Source organism: Drosophila grimshawi, unplaced genomic scaffold (assembly GCF_018153295.1).
Source record: "Drosophila grimshawi isolate 15287-2541.00 unplaced genomic scaffold, ASM1815329v1 contig_44, whole genome shotgun sequence".
NCBI lineage: Eukaryota > Metazoa > Arthropoda > Insecta > Diptera > Drosophilidae > Drosophila > Drosophila grimshawi.
In genome coordinates this window covers 7,209,417-7,223,445 of record NW_025063240.1, presented here as the reverse complement: position 1 = coordinate 7,223,445, position 14,029 = coordinate 7,209,417, and the positions used below count along the sequence as shown (strand labels likewise).

The following is a 14,029-nucleotide window of genomic DNA, read 5'->3' as shown; positions in this document are numbered from 1 at the left end:
TTTGTAGGCAATTCAAGTTTGTTTGCATTTGATATTTAAAGAGCTCGTCTAATGGGACTGACTTACTGTGAGTCACAGTTGTGCCACATGCGACTTGCAAAAAGCACAGATAATTTCACTGATAAGATACTCTAATGACCGATATAAGATAATTGACTCTGCGAGACAGCCTTTTAACACTAATTGCATTTATATATACATATATATATATTTATATAGTGCATTTGTCTAAGATACTTTTGCGCACTCAACTCACTTGCGTAATAAATTCAATCTATTTGTCACACCGAAGATTCGCGCATCTGTAAGATACATTCGTGTACTCTCGACTGAATCGGCTGCTGTTGCATGTATTGACGTCTTCCAGGTCTCTTGGCCTTTTCACGCAGCTTGCGGCAATGTTGGCAACGTTTTACAATTTTCGTTCGCTTTCAACACGGTGCTTTTTCTTAGTTTTTTTATTCTTCTTGCACTCTTCTCGCTGCCAGCAGCTGTTGTTTACCGTTTGCCGCTCGCGCGCTCACTGAAAACAAAAAAAGTCGCTATGCAGTGATCGCTCCCAGAGATTGGATTCGTCGGAGAATCGTCTCAGCTGATGAGTTTGCACTTGTATTTGTAGTTGTTGCCACAAGTTATTGGAGTTTCGCTCGAGAGAGATGACAAAACAGCAACTCTCCTCTCCGGCAAGCTGAGTAGGCCTTGTTGGTATAGGTTTTAGTTAGTCTATATCCAGTTCGAAATATTCATACGTAGTCACGTAATAAATCGAACAAAATCTAAAATATTATAGTTACTGTAATCATGTCTTCGCCAACAAAAGAGTCTGCAGCTGGCGAAATGATGAAACCAGAACTCGGTAAGGAGGAACAGCAGTCAGATATTTTTGGTGATATTGACAAACGCTTGAGTTTCCTGCTAGAGCGGGCCAATAAGCTGGAGCATACGTTGAATCAACTACATGAAAACCAACATTACGGTGATGGTCAGGATCTTGATATGGAGCTGAGCGAAGAAGTTGAAAATAAGAATGCAATAGAACCTGATATTGATATTATTGAATTAGATGATTTAAATCCATACACTATAAAAAATGGTGAAGCTGATGATAATGTTTCGGCTGACAATTTAGAGACTGTTAATTTAGACCTACACGATAATTAATCTTAAAACAAATTAACCTAACATGACGCAGCACAGCGCTACAAATTATTTAAAATACCTGCCACGAAATGTAACTTACACACAGCACACGAGCAAGAGATAAGAAAGCTAAATGTATTAATAAATTAGACTCATATGTGCTGCTGGAAATATAAATACATTAGAAATGCACAATAGTTTCAGTTAACCATTTTACGATTTAAAGCGCTTGTGGCGCCATCTACCAGCAGGCTGTGATACCTAAATAAAGACTGCTTGACCCTGCTTGTCACAGCTTTTAGGATTGTTGCACAGTTGGCCGCACTGCTTGACTTATCGACTGATTTCTATTATGGTCCACCATACAAAGTAGTCAGATACAAACCAGCAAAAGCATACATATCACTGTAGGTCTATCAAAAATTATTACAGCGCATAAGATGTCTGTTTAAAAGCTGTTCAATCTGCAGTTTCTGGTCTTTTTGTTATGGCAGTAGGCTTTATGCTAAACTAATAGATATTCTGTTTAATTCGTTTTTGCTTAATTGTGTGATAATGTTCGACAAGCTCAACGACGACTGCTGGCTAAAAATTCTAAAATATGTCGACCTACAGGAGCAACTATCGCTGGCGCAGATTTCAAACCGGATGAGTTTTGTGGTCCGATACCACTGGAAACAACTAACAAAGGCTTGTTTGAACAATGAAGTTCTGCAAGTTTTCGAGCAGCAGCCAGACGTAATGCACGATTTCCTAGAGTCCGCCAGTGGATCGCTGCAACATTTGGTGCTGAAAGAAGGCACAATGGGCCTTTTGGAGTCATGGAAATCTTATAGTTTTCCCAAATTGGCTACACTCCACTGTGACTATCGCTTCTGTAATACGGAGCAGGCCGATAAGAACACTTTGCTGCTGACGGCACTGTTTCCACATGTGACTAACCTATTGCTACTGAGCAGCACCAGTGGTCGCCATCTGTGGAACTGGTATGACATGCATGAGTTGGACTTGATGTGCTGCGATTCACTTGATACGTCAGTGTTCGATCAGGTTCTTAGGTCAATCTCATTACGCAAACTTTCGCTGCTCCTTTGTGGGCATAGTGTTAATATAAGCGAGAGTATTTTCTCCATATTGCACTGCGCCAATCTAGAAGAGCTTATCATCGATGATCACCACTTGCTGAGCACTTCTTTCTTTCTGCCGAAGTTACTGCAATTGCCCAGGCTCCGGCGTTTCTCCTTTAACAGCCGAAATTTTTACGAGACCTTGCTGCAAACAGTGATCAAAGCTAGGCCTGGCCAGGTCAAATCGTTGCTCTTTAACGATGCCTTCTGGAACAGCACTAACATGAGCGAAACCATTCAGTGCATGTCCAATCTGCGTTGTCTGGCACTCCAGTACGATGATATTGTGTCCAGGGACCTGTTCACGATATGTGCAATGTTGCCGCGTTTGGAGGAGCTGCATTTGATGAATATGCGCTCATTGCCCATGCCCACACAGCTTTGGAACGCTATAGCCGTATGCAAGTCCTTAAAAGTTCTCAATTTATCCGGCTGTCAGTTAGATGAACAGTTTTTGGATCTTAGTCCTGCCGACTTGGACATGAAACTCTGCCACCAGAGTGAAAGCTCTCCCATAACTCTTCATGTCCACAAAACCAACATCGAAAACAGCCATGAGAAGGTAAAGAAATTTCTGTCGATTAACTTAACTTTTAAACAATTTTGTTTATGTCATTTTAGATCTGCGCTGCTTTTAATCATCCAAATTTAAGAATCTCCTTTAAGGCAGTCGATTTAATTGTGTGGAGTTCGCGATTTGTAGAAATTGAATTTTTCCCGTCTATAAATTAAGATACAAATGTATTGCGTGTGGATAATAGAAAATAAAAAATAAATATTTAGTCATTTGTTGTTTTTCATTGTTACTTGCTGTATTTGTTTTTAATACATACACATAAAAATAATACAATTATCAAGAATTATAAAAAATCAAGAATAAATATACATAAATATTTACGTTTTATCTGCTTAGACTAAAAATGCGCCTGTTAGAAACCCAATTTGTTTCTAGATGCGTCCAAGGACGTACGAATACAATATGTATATATAATATTATATTTGTCATAAATATATATTATAATATAATAAAATATTATTGTATTTATGTTTGATTGGGACTTTGACGCATCTGATTATTATCGATTTGGAAAGGAGGAAATGTGAACTAAGTTACTAAATTACATTTCAGTACAGTTAGAAATTAGTTATTGCTGCTTATGATTGTTGTTCTTGTTCTTCTTGTTGTTGTTGTTTGTTATTAAACGTTAACGTTTTAAATATGCTGGCAACTTTTACGTATGTATATGCACGTGTGTATATAGTATATGTATGTATAAATATAATACAAATATAAGTTTGCTTAGTTTACGTTTCTAAAATGATTATAGTTAATTTTTGCTAAACGATCACAATGAACAGGCACTCACACAGGCACTCACAAAACGCATTCAATCATACTCATACACGCATTCATGCACTTACAGTTTACAATTTCGCACTTACGACTTAGGGCGCTGGACTTAACTTAATTATAATGTGAGAGGAAGAAGGGGGCTCGTTACGTATTCCTTTCAATATACAATGATGGGCGACAGTTTCAGTATGGTGTCTATATCGTAGAATCGATCGATTGATGCTTTTTGAAAGGGTTGGCCATAACTGTGGTTCTCTATATTTTCTCATTGCTTTTTCATTGCTTTGACAAAAGTTTTTATAAAATTTTGGACTTGCATTTTCGTATATAAGAAGTTTCTAATAACATTTTTGTTTCATGGATGAATGACTGAGAGGTGTGGGCGTGCAGCGGACATGGGGGCGTGATATGTTCCACCTCGGCTGCACTTGTTCGCTAGCTCGCTTCGTTTTCTTCGTTGTGGGCAGCGTATTGAGTAATCACAGCAAATCGGCGCAGACGCCACCGAACCACGCCATATACAGTGGCAGCAAATAGACGACCAGAGCGCGACGCAGCGTCATCTTCTCCGGTGCGTTCGAGGCACGCGTGGCGCCATCCGTTGATGAGTTGCGGACGCTGCCATCATCATCCTCCTCGTCATCGTCATCGTCGCCACCGCGAGGCTCATCCAGATCATTATGATCGTGTGTCACATGCGTGGTATGAACCAGCGGATTCTTGTCATCCACATTGGGCCGCGACGTGTGCGTGGTAACGGCAGGATGGGTATCTTCATCATCATCATTCTCGGCGTCAACACGCACCGACGGATGGTCCACGTCTGGCTTGTGGCTGGGATCAAACGGACCCAAACCGGAGCCCTCGTCATCGTCCTCATCATCCTCGGATCCCGAGCCGGAGCCAGCACCGCTGCCCATATAGGGTTCCTCTGCAAGTCATAAAAGTTTATTAGTAAATCTAATCGCTAACTGCTCAAATCCACACAGTTGACACATACCTTGCTCGTTCCAGTCGACATCCTGGCCATTGTAGGCATTACGCAGATGATTGATAGCATTCTTCAGATGAAACAGCTGCGTGGACATCTGAGCCGTTTGGCGTGTGCTCGCTGGATTGCCGCTAAATTCCGGATTCGAGCCATGCTCCGTCGTCACCGAGTGCATATATCTGCGACAAATGATCAAGATTAGTCTATGCAGTCTATGGATGTACGCTGCTTTAATATTCACCTGTCGATAGTGTGTCCATTCCAGCACATGCCATCCACATCGGTGGAGGCAGCAATGTCCTCGTTGCTGCATATCGAATGCGGCAGATTCGACCAGAACTTCTTGTAGTCCTTCACACGCTGCCGGATGTCGCGCACGATCTTGTCTAGAATTGGCTCTCTGCTGCCGCCATTGCTGTCGCCATCGTCGTCGTCGTTGTCATTGCGATTGTTCTGCTGCTGTTGCTGCTTGCGTCGCTGCTGCTTGCGGCGCTGCTGTTGACGTTTATTGCCTCCACCACCGCCACCACCGCCACCATTGCCATTGCCGGAGTTACCATTTGCCACTCCCTGCTCCTGTGACTGCTGCGCGGACGAGTCCTGTTGGCCTGGCTCGGCAGCACGTCGCTCGCGCAACACAATTGCCTCGTCCAGTGTGGCATCAATGTCCAGCGTGTCAGTCTCCGGAGTGCTTTCCGCACGCAGTTCATGAACAGCGGCAGCAGATGGTGCCGGCAATAGTTTTGGATTAATGGAACGCTTGGCGCGTCTCAAAGTGGGTCTGCCACAGCCCTGAAACACGCGATTGGTAATATCCTGACCAGAGTCCTGCGAATATAAAGAGATGCGTGAAAACGTTAGAAATTGCCATAAATTGCAATTAGAACAGGATATAGAGTTATAAATTGTCAATTTTGACTACAGTGAACTTTTATACAATGATAATCGCTATATTATTAATATAGGGATTATATGGGGGTTCTCTGTTCCCGACTGTCTAAGAGCCACAAAGCAAACTAAGCCAAAGGTTTTTGTCGCCTTAGATTATTTTTAATTTGCTTTGCTCATCGTCGAGGCAAAGTCATTTCATTGACATTGTTCAAAATTCTCCAAGTGCATTGTTCAACTGCAATATAAAAGCTTTCTACAAACTATTTATAGGACTGTATTATAACAAGATAAGCCAAAGGCTTGATTTAAACAGCTACATTGCCCTGCATACAATGTGAGCGTGTGTAGACCCCAGTCCGATAAATTGTTGGGCTGTTGTGTGTGCCTTATCAGCGACTGTTTATCTGCAGGCCTTAATTGTTGACACGATGGCGATGACTACCTCAAGTTGAGCATGGAATAGACAAACAGTTGCGACTACTATTTACAGTTAAGGGTCATATTGGGGTTAGGCTTAGGTAGCGCTCTTCAAAGCGACCCGCCCAACATGTTCATAGCTGTGGTGGGCCTATCCCAACTATTAAGCGCAACTAAGTAACTGTAATCGCTGGACTAAGAGCTGTGTTTGCAAATCTCTGCAAAAGTAAAAAATATAATTCGCCAAAAGTCAAGAAACTAATAAGAATTAAATTAAAAACTATTTGGCTTTCGCCTGTTGGCCTTTTATGAGGCCGACACAGAAAACAACGCAAAATAAACACATTAAAAGCAGAATGCCGCACTATGTGTATAATAGCAACAGCAACAACACAGAAAATAAATATACACACATACACACACGCACACATGGAACAACAAACAAAGTAAAAATGTATAAATTTTAAATGGAAATATAAATTAAATTCATATGGGAACCAAATGTTGTGCAAATAAATCGTTAAAATGGCAAACAAAACACATGAATCCAAATAGTAAAATGGAATCAGTGACGCTGATGGTGAGGGTCGAGAGGGGAAGGGGAAGGGCCTTGAAATATTGCAGTAATCAAAATTCAATAACTTATGACCATTATTCATGTGTAAATAATTTTGGGTATTTCATGCATAATATCTATATAAATTTCTATATTTAATGGCAATGTTCAATAATGAAACTTCTGGTTATTACTCAAATTTATGGAACGTTCTAATAGATACATATTGAATAGATAAAGCTCGACAACAAGATGCTCGAAAGCAGCATGAGAAATGTTATTCTCGAATATTAAATGAAATTTAAACGAAAACTTGTCCACAACTGCCAGTATTTAGCGGTTTTCCCATACTTATCTGTATATGAATTTGTTTTTATTTTTTTTGAGTTTATGATCGGGTCAGTCCGCTATTCAAATGAGTAGACTGACCCGACCATCGGCCACGGCGACAACTTTATGAGATAATTTATAAATTACAATCAATGGTTAGCCATAAAAAATAAACAAAAAAGCAGCAGCTGTTTGCCAAACGAGTTAAGCTTCACAAATAAACCGAGAGCATGCTCAACTACCAGTTATCCCGTACTCTGCACGAAATTAACCCAAACAACATTAGTCAGAGAATTTTAATAAGTCGAATACGATTGTTGCTTATTTCTACAAATTAGACATTCAAAAAGAAGATGCTCTAATACATATAAATACATATTGAATTGAAAGATTAGTTTGAGAAACCCCAGCTGCCTAACGTATTTGGTATATCCAGCTTTTATGGGACCTGTTATTGAATGAAGAGGAAGCCCACGCACCTGGAAGTTCATAATTGCCTCCGAGATTTTGATATTGATTGGCTCCACAACCATCACAATGTTGAATGAGCCGAGCATGCGTTCGGCCACCTTATCCATGGCCATGGCAAAGTTCTCCCATTCGGTATCGAACTCATGCAGATAGTGTAGACAACCCTTTATCACATTCACACAGTAGTTGGTGCACGGCTTTTCCGTATACCCTTTGCAGGCGCCACAGTGTTGCATCTTGGTCAATGCTCCCGTGCAGTCCGGATTGAGTCGAATCTGAAGTTGGTTAGATGAGATTTAGCTGGATATTTGATGATGGTTAAAAGGTGATTATTCACTTACAGTTAGTATGCGCTTGGAGACCTCGGCGGCAGTGGCCAGTGCCTGTCCGTAGGTGCGTGTGGCGACAAAGGATCGCTTGATTTGCACTGACAGCTTGTCGGGCACATCGCCGAACGGCTTCAGCTCCTTCATGTGCTCGCTGACGCACTGCATGTATCTGGAAAGATGCAAATGAGATATGTTGGCAAAATATTTGCAGAAATTGGCGTTGGGCGGAAATAGGTTCATGTAAATGGCAATGACCCGCAGCAACCCCCCTCACCATCGCCCCCAACCTGATAACGATCTAAGCCTTTGTCTGCACAGATTTTTTATGTGGAAAAAAAACGAATAAAAATAGTTGGCTGACTGACTCCACTGCTCCACTGCTTGCCATGTGCTGCATGTTGCACGTTTCATGACAGCTGCTGCTGCATTTGTATGGCTGCTTCGACTTGCAGCTGCCTTGTTGTGGGCTCAACTCCCCACTGCGAGAGACCTCGACAGTTGGTCAACAGGCGTGGAATGGACCAAACAACCGTCCGCTGCTCAAGCAACCAATGTCAAGTCTCCGGTCTGCTATTGTCGCCTCTTATTGCGGCAATTTAGCTCAACCATTTAGAAATTGCACAAAGGGTGAGCTTAGAGAGAGTTATGCAGCTGCTTAGCTGAGTGCAGTGACAAAGTGGGATGCCATAGCTGCTCTGGAGTGGATTGGTGGAGTAAACCAGTGAACTGGTGATTTAAGAGCTTTAATTACAAACAAACAGGAATTGTATATAACAAAGTAAGAAATACAACTGAGATAAAAACACAACAATCTGCGAGAATTACAATAAAGTACTCTTTAAATTCGATAAATCATATTTAGTAGCTTTACCAATAAGGATTATAAATGCAAAAATGGAATTGTGTTTTAAGAACAGTTTGCCAATCTATTATAACGTTTGTCCTGCTCTTTAATATTTGACTAGGTTCATTTAACAACGTTTCTATATTTGATTTTGGTTAAAGGGTCTCTCGGTTCATAGGCCTCTGCAAATAAATAAGTAACAAGTATTTGTTGTATTAAACACTCGATTCACTTCACAGAGCAGTGCTGCAACCAATTCGCACACAGCCTGTGTCCAGTCGACTGGTAAAGCAACCCCTACATTAAATGCAGCACACTCGACAATGTGGCTCTAGTTTGGCCAGAGAGTAGGGGGCAGGGGGAAGTGGGGCAGTGGCGACCAACCGCATACAGCAAAGAACAAACAACAAATAACAAGCAGCAAGTGCCGGCAATTACGCGTCGGCCTCATCGTCGTCATCGTCGTCGTCGTCGTCCATGGCAATATAAACGGACAACGTGCCAAAGCACGTACGACAAACTAAAGCGATGACAATAAAAACGAATCGCAGAGGACGACGAGAGAGGAGGGGACCAGTTGGCAATTGGAAAGCGCGTGGGTAACACGAGCCGTGTCGAGGATGGGGACGCTGCTGCCAGAGCAATGGGCTACAGCTGTAGCTATTCCTGAATCAGTAGCCAAAGTTGTCGCTAAAGATGAAGCTGAGGCTGAAGCTGAACCTGAAGCCAAAAACATTTGGCAAAGGGGAACCGGGAACGGGAACGGTTCGTCTATGGGGCAATGAGCCAAGTGGGCGCAATTTGGCATACAGTGCTGGAAATGCGACCAGCTGGCACAGGAACTGCCTCAAAGTGGGATTACACAATGTGGAGGTGGTAGCTGGCCGTATATCCACATTATGATTACGATTGGTAACATCGTCAGCATAGAGTTACTTGATTAGCTGGCCTGACTTGATTATTGGGTGTGGGTTGAGAAAAGTGGTTAGCGAAGACGAAGAATCCCACGACAAGTTCTTAATGGATCTAATCGCAGCAACTACTTTTCGACTTGATATAAAAATTGTAGACATGCTGGTTATTCCTTTGAATCAGTCTAAGCTGCTTGCTGCTTGTTTACTTTATTTGAATTGGCCATGCTTGCAAATATTCCTGTTGGGTTTAGATTCCAATTTAAATTGCTTACTTATATGTTTGCTGATTTCACGCCTTGTTATTGTCATCATTAGCATTTATAACTCGATCGACCATAAACTTGGTAAATTTAAAAGAAATCAGCATTTATGACATATAAAATCAAATTTATGGTCTCTTAAGAGCATTAAGTGTTCGTCGTTTTTTGGATGGCAACCGTTTTGCACATTTCCTAGTTAAGCGTTTCAACCGCAGCCAGGCAAACAAAAGGGCAACTCAACCGATAGACTGAAATGGCACACCATAAGAGTCAATCCGGTAACCCGGTAACACAGCAATGAATACAAACATTCGTCAAAGCATTTCAATAGTCTTGGGCTTGAGCGAGTCATTCTCAGTTAGTCAGTCGCCAGTCGTCAGTCAAGCGTTGACGCTCGACACTTTGCGGTTTCACACGTCTGTAGTTCCAAATCTGCTCCGACTGCACTAGCGTATACAAAGGGATGTGGGGGAAGAGGATAGGGGTAGCTGCTATTCGATTACTATTATGTTTGAGTAACATGTGTACTCACTTTTCGTCAAAGGCATACTGCGCATTGAGAACGGTGAACATCTTTTGATAGAGCGTGCTAAAGAACTTGTCCATCACATCGATCAGATCGACCCGACCCCGGGCATAGTAGTTCTCCAGTTCATTGAATAGATCGGAAAAGACATACGAGTGCTGCTGATAGATGACGCCATATGTACGCATGAACATCGTATGAAACTGTCCCTTCGATTCCAGCAGCAATTTGCGAAAAATATCTGTAAAGAGAAAATTTAAGAAAATCTCAATTGGAGTTGTTTAATTGAAATGAGCCACATCCGCTAAATGTTTCCAGATGCAATGCGTAAATAAATCTATGGCAATTACTATAGTCGCATCCGCTGCACAAAATAAATCTCAACATCCGCATTTGTCGCCTGCTACTTGACATAGCCACTATCTCTTTCTATCAGTCCCACTCTCTCTTTCTCTATCTCTATTTGTGTAACCCGAGGCCCGCATGATCTTTTGGGCAACACAACTAGGCCACTTGACGCCCGCAAATAGTTACAAATCTGTAAACTGTGTGATCGATAATCTATGAGCCATGCAACTGGCATCGGATTTGGCTGACAGCTTCAAGTGGCTGTTGAGATATATTACTGGTTGGTTTGTTTTTTATTTTTGTTTGAGTCGAACTTACCATTAAATTTGGTTGCCTTGCTGCCCAGGAGTCCGGACATTTTTGTTATCTGCTCCTTGGTGTGCCATTCCAACTGTTGGCGGGACTGCGCCGCCATTCGTGTCTCCATGTTGTAGGTGCAACATGTGCCCACCGATGGAGATTCACAGTAGCGTAGCACGCGTTCTGTAATACCAACAAAAGGAAGGGGAAATTGTATGAGTAATTGACTAGACGTAAGAATATAAATAGCGTGAACTGATAGCTAAAAAGATATACTAATCATAGAGTTTCTAATAATGGCTTTAAGAAGACCATGTGATTATATGTTAACAAAAGAAACTATTTTTCAAATAGATCATTAATTATTTAAGATTAAAAACTTTTTAATGTCCACACAAAGATCGAAACTTCTGGACAAGGATTGAAGTTCCTAAACTCTAAACTTCTAAGCAGCGGAAATCATTAGCTGGCAATACAAGTTACAAATTGTGAAACTAGCTCAAGTCACACATAATTAGATGAATAAATCAAAGCTAGGTAAATGCTGTCATATGATTCATTGGAGAAGCGAACCTGATGGCTGATAGTTAGAGACAACTTGAACCATATTGGGACCACCATAAAGCAGCTTCTGTTCTGTTCTGTTTGTTGATTAGAGCCCGCATCAGCTGTCACAAATATTTCGATGCCAGTTGTATTTGCTTTAGCATTAGAGAGCGCGACTGCTGGAAGCGTTTCATTTGTTTGCTGGTCAACTAAACTAACCAGAATTTACAACGCGTACAAATATAGCAGCCAGCAGCAGCAGCAGCAACAGCACCAGCTCATGATGGTTCTAAGAACTGGAACTTGCCACTGCCACTTGCCCACTTGCCCACTTGACATGGTAACCAAAAACCCTATGAAACCAAAGGCTGGTCTGGTCTGCAAAACCAGCTAACTGCATTCCCTGGTATTTATATCTTCTATTTTTTTCTATTTATTTATTTATTTGTTTTCTCATTCGTTCAGTGGAAAAGCAAACGATGCGTTTGCTACCGCCATAACAGCATAACGAGTAACCATAACCGTAACCGTAACCCGAACCGACGGATACGGGCGTGGCATGGCCCTCAATAGGCCTGAACAAGTTGCCAACATTCTCGCTGGTTTTTCCCTCCTCCCTGGGTATATTTACGCAAACATTTAACACGTTCAATCGGCGCCCAGGTAGTCGACGAGAAAACAATTTACTGGCGAGAAATATTATGCATTAGTTCCATGCAACGATGCAACGATGCAACGATTGTGCATTGTTCATTGTACACAACTCCCTCCCCGTCTGCCCCGCTTGCCGACCAACTGAAAACGAACATCCATCTAGCAATGGTGTCTAGCATTTCTTTTGGGTATTTTATAGCGAGAATTTTTTGTTTATTTAGACAATTCTCATGAATGGATGAATTGAGATGAGCCTTGCACACAGTCCAAAAGTTCAACACTAATTGAAAGCAAACAAGTTGAAGTTGAATATCGTTTTTGTTTTGCCCGTTACTCTTTCTGCGGGGAACTACTATTGGCCTGAGATCACATATGTAAGAGCTTAAAGTCTACATATTTGAAATACATAATTTATGTAGGCGCCTTGTCGATTGAATATGATTAGCATAACATATAGCTGCCGTATGACAAATAGCTTAGTTCGCTGTAAACGTGATAAAAATTTTAATATGTGAAAATAACGAATCGAAAAACAAACTTTCACAGTTAACAAATTGTATTAATTTCTCAGCAAGGGTGTTCAATGTTCGTTCTTCTCTTCTGATACCCGATATTCCCAAGTATATATTTATCTATATCCCATGCCCCTTTGTATGTGTAGCTGCATACTTGAGTCGAGCGGGCAACATCAATTTTTGCTGCCCAGTTAAATGCAGTACATCTATACACAGTGCATAGAGAAATGTATTTTGTATAATGTGTATAATGTGTGTGTGTGTTTGTGTATTTTGTTTATTTCTAATATAAATTTAGCTACTTTCGTGCACATTTTGTAAACAACATTTTATATTCCGTTGCGTTTCTCTGGGCAACTCAATGTTGTAGACGTCTTTTCTTTTTTTGGAAGCTCTGCCGGTTTTATTGTCTGTACTAATTGTTATGTTGCACAAGATATGAATTAAGTGTAGCATGTACAACAAATGTACAGCAACTCAAAGGGTGGCAAGACGAGGAGGCGTTGTGGTGAAGCCTTTTGCTTATCTAAATTGGCTCGTTACCAACGGCAACAATTGCGCTCGTTGTGGATTTTCCTTATTTGTATGTCTGTCTGTCTGTCTGTCAGTCGGTCTGAGAGTGTCTGTGACTGGCATGGATAATAATGTTTAGCTAGCTTTGCGTTTGCCATCCAAGTTAATTGAATTCTAGTTGATGAAGTGCCCAAGACTATGGAGAATTAAATGATGCTTTCAGCAAATCCTTTAGCTGATATCAGCTGTCACTAAAAACAAAAAAGAAAACAGGAAAAAAAAAAACCAACCACAAATTCCACACTGAATCGATAAAGTCTTGCTGAAATCTATGTGAAAATAACATTAGGGTCTTAAAGTAATATCGCTGGGCCATTGGTTGCCATTTTTTATGAATTGCTGCATAATTTCTCCACAGACAACAATAGAAGGGGGATGTGCGTAACAAATGTGGCCAGGAGGCGGCAGGAAGGTGTCATGAACATAATAAATGACCTTAACTTACCGATATGGCTGTTTTTTGTTTTGTTTTTCTTTTTTTTTTCGCTGACTCTTCGCAAAAGCACCCTGTTGTCTAATAGAAAATTTCAGGCAGGGCTTGGGCTACAGGGTTTTGATAAAAAGTAAGCTGGCAAAGCAATTTCTCTAACACCAAAACCACCCACCCACCACCCCCTGGCATAATAATAATACTGGCAGAACCTGGGTCACATGTTGTTGTTGGTTCTACACACGCTATTTACTTAGTTGCCGGGGTGCGTTATGCCCATACTATGTCAGACCAAAGTGAAAGCAGTAGAGCGAAATTCATTTCGAATGATTTACTGTAACGATCAACAAACGACTCCTGCGGCGACCATAGACCAACCAGCCAGTCAACCAACCAAGCCAACCAACCAACCCCTAAGGCAAGCTACAACGACGACGACGGGGGGAAAAACGCCACCCACCATCATAATGTTAAAAGGGTGCGAAACTTCAGATACGCTTCTCTACTACGACT

The 14,029-nt window shown here is 41.4% G+C and overlaps 3 protein-coding genes across 3 annotated transcripts in view; 1 reads left to right on the top strand and 2 right to left on the bottom strand.

The window, feature by feature from the left end:
• Positions 1 to 455, bottom strand: part of LOC6557447 (venom dipeptidyl peptidase 4) — a 68,674-nt gene extending 68,219 nt beyond the window's left edge. Inside the window, exon 1 of the mRNA XM_032743554.2 lies at positions 257 to 455. The gene's annotated coding sequence lies outside the window, so the exon portion shown is untranslated. The remainder of the gene's footprint in view (positions 1 to 256) is intronic.
• A 1,220-nt stretch (positions 456 to 1,675) lies between these two features.
• On the top strand, positions 1,676 to 3,016 carry LOC6557028. Its single transcript, XM_001984947.3, has 2 exons — positions 1,676 to 2,829; positions 2,889 to 3,016. The coding sequence occupies exons 1-2, from the start codon at positions 1,696 to 1,698 to the stop codon at positions 2,997 to 2,999; spliced, it is 1,245 nt and encodes a 414-aa protein (XP_001984983.1). The 5' UTR covers positions 1,676 to 1,695; the 3' UTR covers positions 3,000 to 3,016.
• A 433-nt stretch (positions 3,017 to 3,449) lies between these two features.
• LOC6557353 (glypican-6) overlaps positions 3,450 to 14,029 on the bottom strand; it is a 45,330-nt gene continuing 34,750 nt past the window's right edge. Inside the window, exons 3-9 of the mRNA XM_001984948.3 lie at positions 10,817 to 10,981; positions 10,157 to 10,391; positions 7,619 to 7,775; positions 7,286 to 7,552; positions 4,854 to 5,440; positions 4,622 to 4,791; positions 3,450 to 4,552 (exon numbers count right to left, since the gene is read on the bottom strand). Coding sequence (XP_001984984.1) covers positions 4,101 to 4,552; positions 4,622 to 4,791; positions 4,854 to 5,440; positions 7,286 to 7,552; positions 7,619 to 7,775; positions 10,157 to 10,391; positions 10,817 to 10,981 — 2,033 coding nt within the window. The 3' untranslated portion in view covers positions 3,450 to 4,100. The remainder of the gene's footprint in view (positions 4,553 to 4,621; positions 4,792 to 4,853; positions 5,441 to 7,285; positions 7,553 to 7,618; positions 7,776 to 10,156; positions 10,392 to 10,816; positions 10,982 to 14,029) is intronic.